Raw genomic sequence first — 20,381 nt, forward strand, 5'->3', positions numbered from 1 at the left:
GCATTTAATAGCTGCTGAGGGGTGCCCATCCCCAAATGTCTCCTTTAAATGTTTACCCATTTTACTTGTGGAACCAACAGAAGTGCTAGTTGTCATGGGTGCTACTTAGCTGGTTCATTGATGGAGTATTTGGTGGTTTAAATGAAATGCAGATTAGGTAAAAATAAATTACTTTCAATAAGGTCAAGGAAGTGAAGGCTGTAAATAAAATATACATTTGCCAATAGACAAATGCCATTAGGAAACCCAGCTCAGTCCATGCCAAGCTGTTACTGTCTAAATTGCCTTATTTCTTCCTGGCTTGCAATTAATTTTTGCTTGTATGTTTGGAGGAAGGGTAATAGCCTAATGGGTAATAATTTTATTTTAGTATTTTGATTAAAGAGACTAAATAAGTTGGACCCTAGATAACCATAAGGACTAAAGCCTTATCCATCAAGCCTAATTTCTAGACAGAAAGTTGTATATATATTTCTGGAAAAAAATAACATCGACCTACATATAATATGAACTTTTGAGATGGTTATGTGCTCAGTTATTTTCTACCTATTTCCCCACCTCACTCCACTCCGGTTTATCATCTTTCTGCTCACTTTATTCTCTTTATTTAATCCTCTATTTGACTAGCTTCCTTCTGCCCTCAGATCTTCAAGGCAAACACTTTATAACCACCCACTCTTTGAAAAGTGGTGGTGAGGGCAGGATCTTTATTTGATTATTGCTGGCTTCCTAGCATTTGCATTAGCTGCCCCCTCCCCACACCCCAATAGCATGCCAGGCCCTCACTCCTTCCTTCCCTCCTCTACCTGCTGCCTTTCTCCCTTCTATTTGAGAATCCAGGTGTCTGTGGAAAAACTTGTTAGTGCTCCTCTCCTGGCAGACAGACATTTCTCAGAGGACACTCAGCTAATCTCATTTACCTTTATAGTTATGTGGATGGTATGAAGTTAACTAAGTTAGAATATCGAGGCTTTACTCAGAGGTTGTAAACCCTTTTGTGAGTTTGTTACAGAACCAGGAAAAAAACAGTGAGGTGTGCATATGTGTTAGTGTGATTGGCATCCAAAAATGTTATGAAACTTGTTTTATGAATGAAATCTCATCCAGAACTGAAATATATAAATCTTCCCCCATATTGATTGACTTGAGGGTTGGGTTAGGGTGGGCCATTCTCATCAACACAAACCAAAGCACAGCTGAAACACCTCTGATTGGAACCTGGGGCTCCTCCAGACACTCTGAGAACCATCAGACTAGTGATTTAAGTATTTTCTTCCAACACTAAAGGTCTCTAAGAGGAATGGTCCTTTCATGGCAAAGGAAAAAAAAAAAAGCCATCTTAAGGAAATCTTCTAGACCAGTGGTCAGCAAACTCATTAGTCAACAGAGCCAAACATCAACAGTACAACAATTGAAATTTTGAAATTTCTTTTGAGAGCCAAATTTTTTAAACTTCTTCTAACGCCACTTCTTCAAAATACTCGCCCAGGCCGTGGTATTTTGTGGAAGAGCCACACTCAAGGGGCCAAAGAGCCGCATGTGGCTCGCGAGCCGCAGTTTGCCAACCACAGTTCTAGACCACTAGGAACTTATATAAGATAGTTGCAGAAAAATGTGCATATGTGCACACACACATCATGTGGAGGGAGGCACCCTATTCAGGAGTTCTTAATCTATGTCCTACCTTTCCCCAAGATGTTCATGAACTTGGATAGAAAAAAACATTTTTTCATTAAGGCATAACTAAAATTTGACATTTTATTTAATTATCAAGATAGGCAACAAATCACAGTAGTATTAGCAATACCTATGAATTTATCACCAATAAAAATCACAAGTATTTTCATATCATATTAAGTTATTACAGTACCTCAAAATATTATTTAGGCTCATCACTATAAAATTGTAATAGTTTAGTTATTAGATTTGTCCCTAGATCTTATTTAGTGAGTTAATAAAGAAGCACATATTACTATGTCAGGAATTTCTGATAACTGTATTTCATAATTGTTTTTTTTTTCATATTATGTATTTTATTTCAGGCACATAAAAACATTTTTCAGTAGAGGCATCATCCCTGGGCTTCCCCAGGTTGCCAGAGGGTTCATGACACAAAAGAGATGAGATCCATGATTAAATAAAGTTTGTGTAGGAAAAAATATATTTTTTAAAGGCAATAGCTGAGGAATTCTTGATTCTACCTGGGCAACATTTTTTGTTATGCATTACCTTTTAGTATGCTTATTTCTCAAGTGCCCTTCACTCCCTTGTAAGCAGGGGTTATCAACATTGCAGTAACATTTAAAACAATGACGACAAAAGCCAACCTTATGGGCAGCCTCTCCAACATTCCGGTGCCACAGATGGTGCAGCCCTGTATGAAGGAGCTCCTTTGCCCTCAGGCTAGAAACGTTTGTCTGTTGAAAGACACCTTTAATATCACCTTACACCTCAAGTTGAAGCTGTTCTTACCTCGCTGGACAGTAAGTGAAATGATCCCCTATTATGTCTGTCCCCCAATTTCCTCTTATCCTGCACACAGATGGCACTTAGTAATTATTTGTGGAAGGATGGAATGCTTCAGAAACAAATTTCATCTGCTCACAATTTTGCCCTCACAAAGGCCAGCAGCGCATTCCTGAGGGAGTCCAGGTGAGAGGGGTAGGGCCTCTGAGCTCAGAAAGACAGTCTGGCCAGACTCCACTCCTGGGGCCCTCTGAGAGCCTGCTTTCCCCAGGTAGGGAACAGGAGCAACTGAGGTGGCCTGTGCAGAGAGCCCCAGCTTCCCCTGTCTCCCTTCACTGATAAAATGATAACCTGGCTATTGTCACTGGGACTCCCATGATATTTCTAGAATTATTTATGCTTTCTTTTTTTTAATGCCTCCTTGTAAATCACAAGATTTGAGTCCCTCATTAAGCCAAGCTCTGATTAGTAGGTTTGCATAATAGATAAGATGATGTGGGTTTTGACCACAAAATAGGTGTTATTTTATCAGCAAAATCCTAAGCCATTTGGGAGCTCATAATGAACCCCCACACCCCCTTTTGATTGTTCCTCTCAGGATAGGAGTCCCTTAACTCCTACAATCCCGATTTGCCTTCTCCTGGTTTTAAACATTGTTGTTGTTATCCTAGAATATCATGGAAGGAAGATTTAAACTTTTAATTTCAAGATCCTGAATACACATTATGGGGAGAATAGTTTATTTTAGGAAATGTCTGCATTGTTGAAAGGTTTTATATAAGTCAATATGCAGTGGCAGAAATATTTGTTTGAAATAACATGGCAGTTATTTTTGTAAGCTAACCACTGTATCAGATAAATCATAACCTAAAAATTATTAATTTTGTAAGTTCACATTTTTCTTTGCTTTTGCACTGGGCATATATGGATATTCATTGATCTTTTTTCATAGTGAGCTCATAATTTTGAATAGAAAAATAATGCAAAATTTTAATAGTGACTTTAGGATACAGCACGGTAAGACATTTGCTTCCTAACGTTACAGTATAAGAGCACATCTTTATTTGGGTTGAGGGCTTTGGAAAAAGGGAAGTTTCTCATTATGCTTTTTTAAAATGGTTAATTCTTATCAGAGGATATTTTTCCATAGATTTTTTTTTTTAGAGAGTGGAAGCGGTGGGGAGAGAGACACATAGATTGGTTGCCTCCAGCATGTGCCCCGATGTGGGAAAGGAAAGGGGGTTGAGACAGCAACCCAGGTACATGCCCTTGACTGGGAATCAAACCTGCAACCCTTCAGTGCTCCGGCAGGCTCTAACCATTTAGGAACACTGACCAGGGCTAAGCTTCTCCTTTAAATAGTTCAATATATTTGCCTTTGACAGAAGCTTTAATAGTGCTTCCCTGCCTCCTTAGACCTAGTAAGCTGAGCTCAGTTTGAATCTTAGTTCTTCGACGTGCGACACCAGCATTATGAATATGAGCTGTTGGACTTTGCTACCATCCATGGTACCCTCAGGAATTACAGAGGAGTAGTTTATTGTCACTAAATAAGTGGCCCAGATTGTGTCATTCTTACATCTTTCTCTGTCCCCCCCCCCAACTTACTGCCACTTTAGTGTTGCAGGAATCTTTTGCTACAATTTTAACACCCACTCATGGGAGTGTGAGCCTCAGGGGTCTCCCGGCCCCTTGGGTGAAGCAAAGTGAAGAGTGTGCCACTCAAAGGGCTGTTTGTGTTGGCATCTGCTTGTAGTAACTGTAACTCAGATAACACACATGGGGGTGGACTGAACTAAAAAACCCATCAGCATTAATTAGTTCATCGAAGAAATTCCCAGGGCCTGGACCAGAGCAGTAGGGACGGAAAAGAAGGAGCGGAATTGACAGGAATTTACCATTGTTCCTTTATGGAGGAAAGAGAAAAAGAAAAATCAGATTTTTAATTGAAACTGTTTGCTATTTATTTATTTTTAATCCTCACCTGAGGATATGTTTAGTGATTTTTAGAGAGAAGCATCCGTTGGTCACCTCTCATCCATGCCGCAACTGGAGACCAAACCCTCAACCTAGGTATGTGCCCTGACCGGGAATCGAACCTGCGGCCTTTCTGGGTGGAGGACAACACTCCAACCAACTGACCTACACCGGCTATGGCGGTTTCCTGTTTTTTAAAATTAAAAACCAGTATATGGTCACTTATAGAAAAAAGTAAAAAATGTCAAGCATGAAGAAGAATATAAAAATACCCCAAATCCCAATACTGAGAGCCTGATTGATGTTCTCTGTATATAAACATATACTGTATATGTATATACGCATCTCAGAGATGGCTAAGGGGATCAAGTAAGCTTAATTAAACCAGTATATTTAACTATCAGGAAGTTCGGTAGGCTAAATTATACATGTGTGTGTATATATATATATGTGTGTGTGTGTGTGTGTATGTATGTGCCTTACATTCGTTAATTCATATGATATACATACCTTTGAATTCCCTATTGAGGTGTATTTAAGTTATATTTAACTTTTGCTAGTACAAATAATGCTAATGTGAGCATCATTATAGTTTAATAAATTTGTATACATCTTTAATGATCATTTCTTTAGGATAAATTCTCAGAAGTTGAATTATTGGATCAAAAAAAAAGGCATTTGTGTTTTAAAGGTGCTTGCCAGACATTTCTACATTCAACATTTTCTCAGTGCCCTTCAGAAAGATTATACCAATTTATACTTCAAATAACAGCCTTTCAGCACAGGTGACTGGGTGGGTGGTGATACTGTTAATTGAGTTAAACTACATAGGAGGAGAATTTAGTTTGTGGGAGGAAAATACTGGGTTCAGGTTGGGATGTGGTAATTGAATTATTCTTATTAACTTCGTAGGTATCCCAATTCCTTTGGATTATCTTTGTGATAATGACAAAAATAGTAGAAATAATAATAGCTGGCATTCATCAATGTGTGTCAAGCCCTTTGCATGAATTATCTTAATTCTCACAACCTTGTGTGACTGGTGGTAAAATTGTCCCCATTATATAGAGAAGAAAATTGAGGTCTAGAGAACTTGAGTCATTTGACCAAAGTTCAGGGTGCTAGTCAGTAGTAGAATAGGAATTCAAATACATACCCAGGCTTTCTTCACAAATAGATCTGAGACATATAGAGTAGAGGTCGCAGTCATTAAGCTGTATTCTCATGAAAGTACGGTAAAGAGCAATAGCAAAAGAGTTGTAGGCATAGTCAATTCAAAACCAGCTGGTCTAGGTATTTTTCCTAGCAAATGCTAATTCATCTCACTCCTTTTTTCATTACCCTACCCACTCTAAATATTGCCCTTTCTTCAAAGCCAAGCCAATACCACTCTTTACCAGTAAGGACTTCCTTGACCACCCCAGCACGTCTCTTCTTCCTCTCCAAGTGGGTCCCACTTAATGCCTGCCCATCATTGATGCTTATCACATACTGCCTTGCACTAAATAGGTATTTTTTAATGTTAGATCTTTCCGAAAAATAGAATCTCCTAAAACTGAATCAGGAAGAATCAGAAAACCTGAATAGGCTGATAACAACTGATGAAATAGAAGCAGTAATCAAAAAACTTCCAGCAAACAAAAGCCCCGGTCCAGATGGCTTCACAGAGGAGTTTTACCAAACATTCAAAGAACAACTAACACCTATATTCCTCAAACTATTCCAAAAAATCCAAGAAGAAGGAACACCCCCAAGCTCTTTTTATGAGGCCAGCATTATCCTAATTCCAAAACCAGATAAAGACACTACAAAGAATGAATTACAGGCCAATATCTCTGATGAACATAGATGCTAAAGTCCTCAACAAAATATTAGCAAATCACATCCAGCAACATATTAAAAAGATCATACAACATGATCAAGTGGGATTTATTCCAGGGATGCAAGGCTAGATACAATATTTGCAAATCAATAAATGTGGTACATCACATAAACAAACTGAAAGACAAAAATCGCAAAGTCATATCAACAGACAAAGAAAAAGCATTCGACAAAATCCAACACCCATTTTTGATAAAAACTCTCAGCAAAGTGGGAATAGAGGGAGCATATCTCAACATGATAAAGGCCACAAATAACAAACCTACAGCGAACGTCATATTCAATGGGCAAAAACTAAAACCAGGTCTTCCCAAATACACTGTGAGCCATTTAAAGCAAGTGCTTTCAGTTAAGCTCATCAACCCTTGTTGTGTGTATCATGGACTAGCCAGTGATGGGCAACCTTTTGAGCTTGGTGTGTCAAACTTCGCCAAAAAACTGAGTATAACTCGGGTAGTGTGTCACTTTGAGGAAAAAAAACATTATTTCACGATATTTATAGTTTAAATAACATAAATGTATAATTGTTATATATAATTGTATTTAATAAACCAAAAACTAAATAAATATTTAGTGCTGACACGCGTGTCATAGGTTCGCCATCACTGGACTAGGCCCTGGTCTGAATGTATTGTTTCATTTGTACCAGCCACCATCTTGAGATGAACAGTGAGATTAATGCTGTTGTTACCCGCACTTTGTAGAGGAGGATCTAAAGCTCAGAAAGGAAATGTACTCAAGTCCACCTACATAAATGCTGTACTGAGGTGATTGAGCAGGACTTGAAGGAGAAGGTAGTGTTGGGATGGGCAGAAAAAAGGAGAAAGGGCTTTGCGGTTGAAGAAAATAGAACGTGGGGAGGTGTTGGGCACCAGCCAAGAAACAGGCCAGTGAATCAGAACACGAGTGTGATTGGGAGGAACTTGGGTGCAGCTCTAGGGACGATGAACGTTTTCTCTCTAATGGGGGTCCTTCTGAGCAGCAGCTTGAGAGAAGACCAGAGCAGTGATTTTCATCCTAGCATCCTTTTTCCAAGGGCACCTCAAAGATGCCCTTGAGGAATCTAAAATTGCTGAATTAAACCTGTGTCTATCCCTTATCAGGAAGTTCCAGAGACATACTTATGTGCTTTCTCTAGGAATCACAACTCCATATAATAACACTTGTTCTTCATCTAAGCTTCAGTCATTAGTGTATTTTCCCCCTACATCAGTGATGGGCAACCTTTTGAGTTTGGTATGTCAAACTTTGCCAAAAAACTGAGCATAACTCGGGTAGTGTGTCACTTTGAGGAAAAAACATTATTTCGCAAATGTTTCATCCTCGGCATGTGGCCGCCTCAGCGGCCGCGTGTCATCAGAAATGGCTACGCGTGTCAGTGCTGACACGCGTGTCATAGGTTCGCCATCACTCCCCTACATTAAGGGAGGAAAAGGAACGATTACTTAAATGTTTCTTGTTCAGAAATCAAAAGAATTATCCCTGGGAAGTAATTTAAACATGTGTGGTACCTAAGAACATCATTCAAGGGAGAGGTGCCCCAGTACAGACAAGACAGTGGTGAGCAGGGCGGAAAGAAGCGTACGATTATGATAGAAGTAGAGGCTGAAACTGATGAAAGAATAGCATGAGCCTTGGGAGTACTGAAGTTTCTAATGACACCAGCTTTGAGGAACGAAGAGAGAATAAAAATCTTAAGATTTTTAAGGCCCAGTGTATAAATGTGAAATAAGAATGGAATCATATCACTGAAATTTATGGATTGTCAAAAATACATCTCAGATTGAGAGGGAAAAAACACAAGCAGTTCATTTGCAGAAACTATATTCAAGTTAAACATGTAAGCCAGAATCAGTTTTGGCTAAGCTTTGAATAAACCATCTCGAAACTAGGCTTGAAGTATATGAAAAAAATAAGCTTTTAAGTTATTTTCCAAGTTGAATCGTTTAAGGTTTTTTTTTTTGGGGGGGGGGAGTTCTCTATTTCAGTCAGATTAAGAAATTGTTTTCTTGCTAGCTGGTTTAATATGTTGTTGAGAATGTCATACTTTTATCTTCATTCACTTCTCAGATTCTCCCTTGTGAAAATATTCTTTAAACATGAGATTCTCCTCTGAAAAATGTTTTAAGTGAGAACCATTTTTATCTACTCTGACCAGATTGTCATCTGATAATCTTGCTATGGCCCAAACAGTTTATAGCAAAAGGAAAAAAAAAAGCCTCCATATTTATGTGTGCCCCAAAGTCAGTGGCTGTGAGAAGGTAGAAAAGAAGAAAAAACAAAAACATGGCAGATGAATGTTTTTCTTGTTTTGGCTTAAATTTTAAGCAAAATTGAAAAATAAATATGATTTGCTAATGATTCTGAATATTCCTAATAAATTCGCTAAATTTTAAAGGGAGCTTTCACCCAGATTGTATAAACCTGTTTTTTGGTTGTTGTTTTTTTATAATAACAAACCTCCAGAAACTCTGGTAGATACGTTGTTTAACCTTTTAAAGACAAAATGGCAAAACTTTACTCAAATGAGAAATGTATGGAGAGCTGTTTTATGTCCTCTTATTACCACAATATGGAAACCCACAGATTTTTGGCTAATATATAGAGTCTCTTATATAAACTGTGGAATCTGGAGAGAGTTTAAAACAGAAATAGTTTAGAAGTTTAAAAATAGTGATAATTTAAGAGAGTACATGATTTTCTTTCTTTATAGCAAATACAAGTATTAGAAACCATACTTTGAAAATAAATATATTTGATTATATATATATATATGTAATATATATGTGCTTTCTCTAGGAATCACATCTTTCTATATATATGTGTGTGTATTCTCTTTAAATACGTTTCTTTTTAAAACCCATCTTTGAATAATGGGGATGTTAATGTGCTACTTTCAGAATGGGAAATGCATTTACTGGTACTTCTCTGTTCAAATTTATTTCCCAGGTTTTCTGTAATAAGACCAGTGTTAACAAAGCAGAAAAAGTTGCTTGCAGACCTGCTGAAATTCTCTTTGCAATCCACAGTGTAGAGTTATTAAACTGGGGAGAAAGATTAATGTATTTCCTGCTAATTCCATAGAGGAGAACATGTATCTTTATTAATGTTAATGGGTTGGCCTCTCATTATGTTATAGAATGATCTGCTTTTGCAAAGGTTTTCTCCTAAAGAACTTCATAGGATTTAAAGGTTAATATGTTAGGTAAAGAACAATATCTTAAGAGAAGCGTTTTTATTACGGGACATGATGGGATGGGTTTTATTAAATTACATGATGATTTGAATGGGGAAGAAGAAAAAGTGCATCGCTTCTTGCCCTCAACTTTAATGCCTTTAATCAAATAATGACCTTCTGGAAAATAGTTAATTTTAAGCATTTGGAAAGATCAATACCACTTTGCCACCAAAAAATGGCCTAGATGATGAGAAATTTGATGTATTTAAAGTATCATTTCACCCTTTTAACCTAGTAAATAATGTAAAATGCTTTCAGTATTGCTTTGCCACTGTTTTGTTTCTCACTGTTCAAAGTGTTAGGAATGTTCTCCAAAACAGGTTAAAGTTGGTGTGTGAAGCCTCTGGGCCTTGGGCCTGGAAGTGGGGTTGTACCTCCATTAAGCCTTGGTGTGTCTATGTCGGGGCCCCCGAAGAAGTAGTATATTTTAATACTATATTTGAGGCAGAGTGTGTGTAAAGCGTAAAAAGTGTGAAAATAGAATTCTTCTGGAATGTTAAAGGGGTGGCTTAAACATCATTGGTCCCCTTTGGCATCTTTTGTGGTGTCTTTAAACCTTTATTCTAAAGGTGAAAGAATTAGTAACTCTGACTATTAGAACCCAGACCACCCCCCCGCCAATCCCTAGCTTATAGAACATTGATATGAAATTACCCTTGAGTGCCGACAGCTTTGTAAATTAAAAAAAAAAAAAATTGCCCTCTATTAGCATGTTTGTGGGCAGATTAAAAACTGTCTTCATTAGCATAAGTAACACTTACAGGTTCTTTTAAAAGTGGAACATTATTTGCTGAATGATAATTTGCTAGCTTTATAGTTAGTTGTTGTTCAGAATGTACTCATTCAAAATGCCTGGTGTAGTTTCGTCTACAATGCTGATTTTTTTTTGTGTGCTAGAAGTACTGTTTAATGGATTATGTACTTAATCCTTGTTCCTACTACTTGCTAAAATGTAATTCATGCTTCCCACTAAAATGTTTGTATCAAATACCTCCCTATTTAGATTGATTTCTTTTAACATCATATATTATTATGCAATGAGCCCGAGAGATTGGAACGAAATACTTCTGCAAATAACACATAAAAGATGGGGGGTGAGGGGAGCGGTAAATACAGGCTATAAAATGTTTTGCTTTTTAGAACTCAAATTACCATTCTGTTTTTTAAAATGTATTTTCCTTCTTAGTTGTAGCAAGAATTATTTGTCATTTTCTTTCTCTTGTTAAAGCTCTTGGGTTCAAAATGCATATGTATAGAATGATCATATATACATATCTGTATATTGTAGTAAATGACTTTTTTCCTCAGAGAATATGGGAAGCCTATTTTCCCCTGGAAAACTGTGTTGCATGCTCCCAGCTTTATCACAGGCCAGGCCTTGAAAGGTTTCTCTTTTTATGTGTGAGACCCTATAGGTACAATAATAAATTCATTCGTGAAATGAGATTCCTTTCCTTACTACATGAACATCATCCTGCACCCCTCATCCGTTAAAATGTTAGAAGTGAATTGACTTGAATTAACTGTTCTGACAAGAGTGGAAATCAGGGGTTGAGTTTGGTTGGAAATTAGCAGCTGAGAGAGGAAGGTGCCAGGATTTTTATTTAAATGTGGTACAACAAGATCCTGTCAGTAAAGCACATCATTAGAATATTGAGTTTAGAACTGCTAATTTTTCCTTTAAAATGAGCATACAGTCGTGTGTTTCATGGACCATAATAAATTGCCATTGTGTTGTCAATTGAGTTTGTTTTGCTTTTTTGTCAGTACTGGTTTGGCAGTCACTCTGCATTTTCTCTCTTCCTTTTCTTCCTTTCCCCCGCCCTCCATTTTAGATTTCTTTAATAGGCCCCTAACCAAATCCAGTCAAAAGAATGTTATTTCGTGCAATCTTAGCATTAGCATCCTTTGCACCAGTTTCTTGCTTACGGTGGCTAGACATTTGCAGATGGTTCTTGGTTACTATAAAGTACATAACAGTATTTCCTTTGTGGCAGATGGATTTAAGACTTTTAGTTCTCAATAAATGTAGGTTTACAATACATAACTTTACAGGATTTGTGTTGTATATAACAGGTTTGAACATATTATCTCAGAATTCATCTGCATGGCATTTTCAGCTTATTCAGGGTCCATGCCAGTTTTTTTAAGTAATAGGGGGAGCTCTGTGATTGATAGCAACAGCTCAAGGCGTGATTTTGAATAGAAACAAAGGGTTTAGAACAGAAGGTGTCAAATTAAACTTTGTCAGTTTGAAAAGTAGTAACATCCTGAAAGTTTTACTAATTTATTTACATGTGGCCACTGTTTATATTTTGCCCTCTTTATATGCAGTGTAATGTTGCTTGGCAAATTTACTACATTTAAAGTTTAGGTTGTTCCTTGTGCCATTTTGGTTTCCTGAGAATGGATCGGTATCATTATTTGAAGGCTTTTCGTCTTCTCTCTTTTCCACTCTTTGGAACAGTTGTCACTGAATTTAATTTTGAGAGTAGTTTCCTACCCCGGCCTATGGTCTTAAAATATTTCAAGTCTCAGAGACCTCTCTTAAAAATGTAATTATGTTCACATTTTGCAACCTAGTACTGCATTTCATTCCTCATCTCTCCTCTACCAAGAAAATCTATAAATTTATCATTTTAAAACCTATACAGTACTTAGGGGAATCATTATTTTTTATTTGCTAAATATTACAAATATTCTGACATGTTCGTTTTCTTCCCCAATTTGTATGCTCTAACAATATCACTTACGGAAAAGTGATCTAGAAAAGGGTTAGAAAGCATTTGGCTTTTTTAGTCACTTTCTGCAAAACATAGATTAGATTACTGTCATCGTTAATAGAATCTCAATCCATAGAATTTGAGGTAGTCAGAATATTCCAAGGCATTTAAATAGCATTAGAAAAAATTCATCTTATTTTGCCAGTGTGGATTGGGGATGAGCCAAATTATTTTCTCTGCTGACAGAGAACTAGCGTGTCAGAATATCTGTTTTCCATTACTTTTTAAGAGATACGCACATCAAGGAAAGAACCCCGTTTTTGTTTTTTTGCAATATCCTTGTAGAACTAACAGTTCCCAGCTGCACCGTTAAATATTTTTCTAAGAAGCATCTGATTTCAGTCTCTTTAAATGACCGTGTTTCTTGAAAGGCTAGCAGAGACATGCTTCAAACTTATAATTCATCAAATTATTCTTAGATAAGGAATTAGAAGTATTATTTAAGGGCAGAGGTTAATAGCAAACTACTGGAAATGTTATGTTAGTCATAGGCAATTAATAAAAATAAGGATCTATCTCATAAGTATAGAGACACACAAGTGACAATATGAGCAAATATTTGTTGAATGAGTCGGGGCTCTTTCTCTGAAATATTTGTGAAACCAGCGTGAATGTGATTGTTTAGGAATTAGCTATCATTATTAGCCATTTTAAAAGAACTAATGATTTTCTTTTCCAGAGAACATCTGTGATCCACATGTTTTTTTCACATATATCCAAGTGCTAACTGATCTCGGCATGAAAAAGTTTCTAAAGGATTTGAAAATGATTGGAGTTTTCGGCTCTCTCCAAGAAGCTTTTCTTACATGAATCGTTCTTAATTTAACTTTTAGCAATTTTTAGTTGTAAGCATTAGTGTTTTTTTTTTTTAATTCTTAGAATCTCAATATTGAGCACTTACTGCAGTAATGTAAGACTAGCTACTAGTAAGTAAAAAAACAAAACAGCATCTTTATGAAATTTCTAACATCTCTTGAAAGATAAATAAAATTATAGTATTTGCTGTGTTTAGGCATGGGGGGGTGGTGTCAATTGCCATCGCTGAAGAATTGAGACAGGAGGAGGAGGAAAGTAAATCCTATATAATAAAAGCATAGTATGTAAATTGTCCCCTTGACCGGAGTTCTTCCAGTAGTTTGACCCAGGGGGCCGGCCAGCTAGGGGAAGGGAGGGAGGCCCTGGCTGGCAGCCGCTAGGGATCCTACCAGTGCATGAATTTCATGCACCGGGCCTCTAGTAGTTAATATTCAGTCTTATGGGAAGATATATCTAAAACCGTCACAGCATCAAAACTTAGAGGTAAAGTGTAAAGAAATAGCTTAGATGTAGGAAAATATAAAGTATTTTCATGGCTTACTCTAGATAGCAAATATTTGCTAGGAAGCACTAAATAATCATCTTCAGGGTCTCAAATATTTCAAGTACTAAAATATAGTTTTCCAGTCAATGTACAAACATAAATAGAGCTAAAATATGACATATCATATTATTCTGGAAATAAACATAGGATTGCCAAGGTTAGAAGAGAAGCGTGTTCAATGACACTGTAATCAGCATTCTTATTTTGTATTTAGCTAATATTCTCTTAGGCACATCTTCAGTTTACTGCCTACTCTTTATGCATTCGGTGGCATTGAATGAGTGCATGATTGCGTGACCATCCCCATGTACATATTTGTTTAATTAAAAGACCTGTTGAGTAGCGAATCAAAGCTCTCTCAGAAAAATTGGTAGGTCTCCTGGGGGTTAGCAGCAGTCACCCTTGGCTAGTAGATGGGCCTTGGGAAGCTAATGTCTCAGTTCTCTCTAAAATCTCTCAAATAGGCCATTTTGGGGAGAGTGTGCCTTGCCTCTTCCCACTATATACTGCAATTGGAAAGAGAATTTTCTCTCTAGTGGTTCAGGCTGAGAAGAAAGGGAGGAAAACCATTCTCATTCCAAAGGCAACATTAAAAACAAACAAAACAAAAAACCAGCAAAACAAAAGACAAAAATACCTTCTCCTTGGCTCATCCTAAAAATCAGATAATAAAGAAAATGTACTCGATCCATTCACATCCAACTGATTTAGTTGAAATTTTCAAGAAGCCCCTGTGTCTTAGGCCACGTTCCCTACAGCAGAACCTGAGATGGGGAGTCAGGTGCGCGTGATTTGGTGAGGGACTTGGAAGGAGCAAGGAGGATAGGGGGAAGAGGGGTCACAGGTAAAGGGGAGATAAGGTCATCTCCAAAGAATGAATTCCTCTGTGGAAAACAGCAGTACATTGAGGTACAGAGACTCTGAACCACTGGGTCAGCCAGGCATGGTCACCCTGGGCGAGGGGGCCAGGGAGGAAGTGGAGTGACTGTCCAGGCATCTCCAGGTAAGATGCCTCCAAGACCTTTATCCAGAAAAGAGTGTGGCTCTAAGCTCTACGCAGGCAGCACAGCAACTGGGGGTGGTCGCCTGGGCTGGTGAAGGGGGTCTGGGTGGGATACCCCCCTTCCTCTCCACCCCATTCCTTCATGTCCATCATGGCAGCCAAGATAAAGGAGGTTTGAGATGGTGATTAGAAAAGGTTGGACAATGTACTGCGTCAGACCACTCAGTTCTCGATAATCTGATATTTCACTCTTTGCTCAGGAAATCTGTTAAAATGGTTGCCTGGCAAATCACAGTATACTGCAACGGGCAGAAAAGCAGGACTCCCAAGTTCTCTCTCTGGAAAGTTCTTCCTTGAGAATTCTTCTAATGCCCCGTCTAGTCATTTTGCCTTCTATAGTGGACAAAATTCTTACACAGCTGCACACATCCCTCCTCTCCTTCACACACACAAATATCCATACCTAATGTCCTTTCTACAGCAAAAATTCCAAACTTAGGACATCCTTTTTAAATCCTTATTCTATACGTCTGTCCTAGCTCTCCTTACATACCCGCAGAACCTCAGGTGGCCACTCAAGAGACAAGAAAGTTGGGCAAGACTCAAGCGCGCCCAGCTTGGCGTTTCTCTCCTGTTGCACATATCACAAAGCCCCAAAGGGTAAATGTGTCTTGCCCTTGGAGTCTGAAAACTATTACCCTCTTTTAAGATGCAAGTCTGAACGTATATTGGAAACAGATCCTGTCTTTTTGACAACCACAGCTCTTCTCAGAGGTTTAACAAAATTGTTTAAAGCAGATTGGAGTATTTTGAGCTTATGAAAAACATTAACTTCACAGGCCCTTTCCATTTTAAGCTCCTGATGGAAATTGTCAGTGCGTCCCCCCCCCCCCACCTGCCCTGCATGAGCTGACCTATGATTCCCTTGTCTCTAAGGGGTGGTTGTGTGAGCTGTTACGCTGGAAAGAAGATCCTTCTCCAGAAAACAGGACCCTGTGGGAGAACCTCTCCATGATCCGAAGGTTCCTCAGTCTTCCTCAGCCAGAACGCGATGCCATATATGAACAGGAGAGCAACGCGGTGCATCACCATGGCGACAGGCCGCCCCACATCATCCACGTTCCAGCCGAGCAGATTCAGGTTCGTTTACCTTGGCCAATTCAATATCGCACTCAGTAAACAGAGCTTCCAGCTTAGCAGGGAAATTAGCGTTTCTCTTCTTCCCAGCAGTCTACGCACGGGCTTTTTAGCGAGAGAGAGTGATACGCTGCCGTCTTGCCCAGGGGGATGAGAGGAAAATTAACACTTTTTCCAACATGTGTTTCGTGTTCCTCTCCCTTCACTCCCCAGCCCCAAAGTGGCAGGAACCCCCTTTTTACACTTCTTGTTTGGCAAGTGAGTCGTCGTTAGAATTGGGTGGTTTTGTGAGTAGGAGCTTCTTCAAATTTTTTTAAAACCAGAATTTTAAAACACACCACCTCTAAAAACAACTGGTACCTAAACTGCACCCAAGGAAAGGAATTATGGCTGTTTTCTGTGGAGGCATTTTGTAGAATCACAACTTTATGCCTTGGCTCCTGTCCAAAAGGAGGCGGGGAGGGAGACCTAAATGGAATCCTGCTCCCTGCTCCTTGGCCCTTCCTTCACCTTGCAGCTGCCTCCCTACACCCTCACAGGACACAGGTTAGGGGTGAGTCATGTCTGTTTGTCTTTCCTTTAGAGCCCCTCTCCCTCCACCCTTGGGAAAGGAGAGTCTAGAGGCGTTTTCTTGCCCGGCCTGCTGACCCCTGCACCGTGGCTCAGTGCTGCTCCTCAGGTGAGCGGGCACACGTTCCCTTTGCCAGAAAGAGAGGGACACAGATGGGGTGGCTTAAAGACCTGCTCCCTTGGTCAGGATAGTCAGACTTTTAAAGGACATACTGACCATGGCGGTGGGCTGAGACCACTGTGCCCACAGACTCAGCCTTGCACTTAGCTGTCATGTCAAGGGACTCGTCTCCCTTCACCCGACGGAGGGAACTCTCCCATGAATTCAGATTGGAAAACTCTGGGGTCAGGTATTTCGTAGGTGCTCTTAGGGCCTCGGTTGCTTAGGAAGTATGTTGAAATTGAACTTGAGCTGTATAACTTTATTTTTGTTAAATCTAAGGGGAACTGTTTCTAGCTTTCCCCTTTAAGGAAAAATGCCATTGCCTTCCAGAGTCCTAAAATTATACTCTCTTTGGTGAATCACCTGCATTATTTCTGAGCATTCCTGGGGGGAAATACATATATGTAGCTAAAAACAATAACAGGGTTATCCATCCACTAGGAAAAAAATATCCCTGAATATGTATTCAAGATAAATTGAAAAAAGAGAATCCCTTAGGATATCAAGCACTAAAATAATCCCGAAAGCCTGAAAAACTGTTTAGCGAAAACAAAAAAGAGGAAGATTATACATTAAGTAATAAAAGGAGGACTTGTTTGAAAATGTAAATCTTTTTTTTTTTAATTGCTTCTTAGAGGATAAAAGGAACTGCGTAGGCACCGTATGAATTTCTGATATTTTGCTGCCCACTTGGGTTGATTTGCTTTGCTGATAAGTTATGGGTAGCCAGTACAGTTACGTGCCTGTATCGCACATTTGTTCTGTGTAATTGTGTATGGCAATCACAGCACACATACAGGCACTCATCATGAGAAAGTGTCTGTGTACACTGAATTTTAATCCTAGTCACATCCGAGTTCACTATAGACCAAACAGTTCGCTAACGGTGGACTGGACCTTTATTTTTCGATAAGAAAATAACGCGCAGTGTCAGCCTAGTGCCATTTGGTAAGACATTGTGTATGAAATCAGGACTGTCTGGTAGGAACTTCACAAACGTGAGCATCTCAAAAATCCTTTGGACTCCTAAAGCTGAGGAAGAGGGGAGGACTAGCCATTTTGGTTGCAATGTAAATACAGCTTCCGAATCTTGCTCCATGTTTTACCTCCCCGATGACAGAGGGCAAAACACATTTCTTTTCATGGCTCTGTGCCTCACCTTTCTACAATGCCTTTGAAATCTTTCTTCATTATTTGCATCATCCTTGGCTTTGCTCGATGTGCAAACTTCTGGTAAAGTTTCTGGCTCACATTTTCAGAGCGCTGAGTTTTCACTTCTGTGAGCCGGACCGAAAATCGGGGTTTAGGGAGGCTCCGGTGACCTCTGAGAAGGAGGCCCAGTAGCGCTCTCCCCCCCCCCCCCAAACCCCAGTCCTTCCTTCCTAGTGACTATCATTTTGATATTTTTCCGAATGCTGTGGGGTCATTGGCGCTGGCCTGCCTTTGGGCCTGAGCCTTTGCCCCCATCCCAGAAGCCAGGCGCGCGATCATCCCCCAAACCATGGGCTCCGCAGTTCTAGCTGCTTCTAGCGCAGGTGGGCGAGCAGCGCAGTCTGACTGTCCGCTTGTTCCTTCTCCCGCAGCAGCCGCAGCCGCAGCCCCAGCAGCCCGCGCCGCCACCCCCGCAGCCGCAGGCGCAGCAGCCGGCCGGCCCCCGGCTCCCCCCGCGGCAGCCCACCGTGGCCTCCCCGGCCGAGGCCGAGGACGACGCCCGCCAGAAGCCCCGGCCGCGCACCAAGATCTCCGTGGAGGCCCTGGGCATCCTGCAGAGTTTCATCCAAGACGTCGGCCTGTACCCGGACGAGGAGGCCATCCAGACTCTGTCCGCCCAGCTGGACCTGCCCAAGTTCACCATCATCAAGTTCTTTCAGAACCAGCGGTACTATCTCAAGCACCACGGCAAGCTGAAGGACAACGCCGGCCTCGAGGTGGACGTGGCCGAATACAAAGAGGAGGAGCTGCTGAAGGATCTAGAAGAGAGCGTGCAAGACAAAAACGCTAACACCCTTTTCTCGGTGAAGCTGGAGGACGAGCTCGCGGTGGAAGGGAACACGGACATTAGCGCCGACTTGAAAGACTGAGACACACAGTATTCTTTTCAGGCAGCATTGCCACTGGTATTGAACACAAGGAAACCCCACCTGTGCGCGCGCAGAAACCGTGGTTGCTCGTGGTGTGGCCAACGAAGCTTCAGAAACTTGCACAAACAGGAAAGCTGAGAAGGGGGATAAGACAGACTGCACCAAGTGTTTTCCCCTGATTTACAAACTGCTCGGCAGCCCCAGGTGAAGCATTGAGGATTGTTTGGTATTAAAAGTTCAGATTTGTGTTCTCGGGACGCACCGAGGTGTGTACCCCCGTCAGCATGATACCAGTGATTTTTTTTTAAAAAAAATGATGATGATGATTCTGGAGCCTCAAACAAGCATTATAACGTCTGTGGTTATGATTTCCTTCCTTTCATTATTTCTGTAACACTCCACACACTGATCTTTGGAAACTCGCCCCTTATTTTAAAAGAAAGAAAAAAAAAAAGAGTTTGTTACTCTATTGTATGTTACAAAAGAACTATAGACTGTGGAATGCAGTTTAAAGATGACATATGCCAACAAATGCCTTGTATTATATGGCACTGCCGTAATTCAAACTTGTTTTTATTTTGGAAATAAAAGTTCGCTGTAATTTTTTTTTTTTTTCATTCTCATTGTTACATAATTTTTTTTAAATGAAAAGAAAATGTGAAACACAGTTTAGTCCTCATTATTTATTTGTAGATCCTGCAGCATCATGTTGTAATTAATTTTTTGGAAGTTTCCGTTAAATGTAATATTGCTTCTCTTGTTACCATACTGATTCTTTTTCTATTTATAAATGTATTTTGATGGGCAGTAAAACAAAGTGTCTTAAAAGTTTTAAATAGAGAAAATGTGCTTTACACAGTTGCCTATAAAAAGTGCTCTATGTTATCCAAGCAATTCATACTATAAGCTTCACTCTTATTGTTGTATGCAATTTTTACTATCATGCAAATAAGCTTAGGTAAATAAAACTAATAGATCACCTTAGAAAATTATGCAATTAATGTGAAAATAATTGATGTTTGCAATGTGTCTTCCTTTGGTTTACAATCAATTTTAAAGCTACATCTGTATAAAATTTCAGTATAAAGGTGTATTTCTTTTTTATGAGTTTATGGCTATGAAAACACCAGCTATTTTGTTACAGCTGGCTGTTTTTATACGTGTATCACAATTTTCTTTATGCAGAAATATTCTGACTAGGAGTGGTTATTGACTGTAACTACACAATTAAAATTGTTTGTATGGTATGACATGGTAGGGTTTGTCTGCTTATGTGGAGTAACTTCCCAGAGTGAAAGGTGGTCCTCTCGGGTAGGTGCATGTTCATACTTTCTTGATGATATTTTACTGATTCTTAAAAGAGCAATTGAAAAGAAAAGTCACTCGAAACACTGTAAATTTAAGTCACAAACACATGCTCCTTTTTAAAGTTTAACTATGAAGATCATAACCTGTTGGGGTTAACACTTTGCTTAATAAACAGATAGCAGGATGGTCTAAAGACTCGCTGGCAAAAACATAAATCCAGCCTCTAGCAGTTACGTGCTTAGAAAGTGGATTCATCTGCATTTATTCCACAGTACTTCACTTATGGCAACGCTTTTTTTAAGCTAATGTACGCATATTTTTAAAGGCCATTAATAACAAAATAAGTAAGGTAAAAGGGACCTTTTGTATAAATATTCCTTAATAAGCAATGTATTTTTAAAAGTTATAAATGGA

The 20,381-nt window shown here is 39.4% G+C and overlaps 1 protein-coding gene across 3 annotated transcripts in view; it reads left to right on the forward strand.

Annotated features, from left to right (window-relative positions):
* Positions 1 to 19,909, forward strand: part of SATB1 (SATB homeobox 1) — a 100,998-nt gene extending 81,089 nt beyond the window's left edge. For 2 of the 3 annotated variants that reach the window (XM_054708083.1, XM_028129759.2), the window contains exons 10-12: positions 15,645 to 15,848; positions 16,429 to 16,524; positions 18,162 to 19,909. In XM_054708083.1, the coding sequence (XP_054564058.1) occupies positions 15,645 to 15,848; positions 16,429 to 16,524; positions 18,162 to 18,659 (798 nt within the window). In that variant the 3' untranslated portion in view covers positions 18,660 to 19,909. The remainder of the gene's footprint in view (positions 1 to 15,644; positions 15,849 to 16,428; positions 16,525 to 18,161) is intronic. The other variant, XM_008153436.3, reaches the window with a different exon arrangement.
* The last annotated feature ends 472 nt before the right edge of the window (positions 19,910 to 20,381 follow it).

Source organism: Eptesicus fuscus, chromosome 18 (genome assembly GCF_027574615.1).
Source record: "Eptesicus fuscus isolate TK198812 chromosome 18, DD_ASM_mEF_20220401, whole genome shotgun sequence".
NCBI lineage: Eukaryota > Metazoa > Chordata > Mammalia > Chiroptera > Vespertilionidae > Eptesicus > Eptesicus fuscus.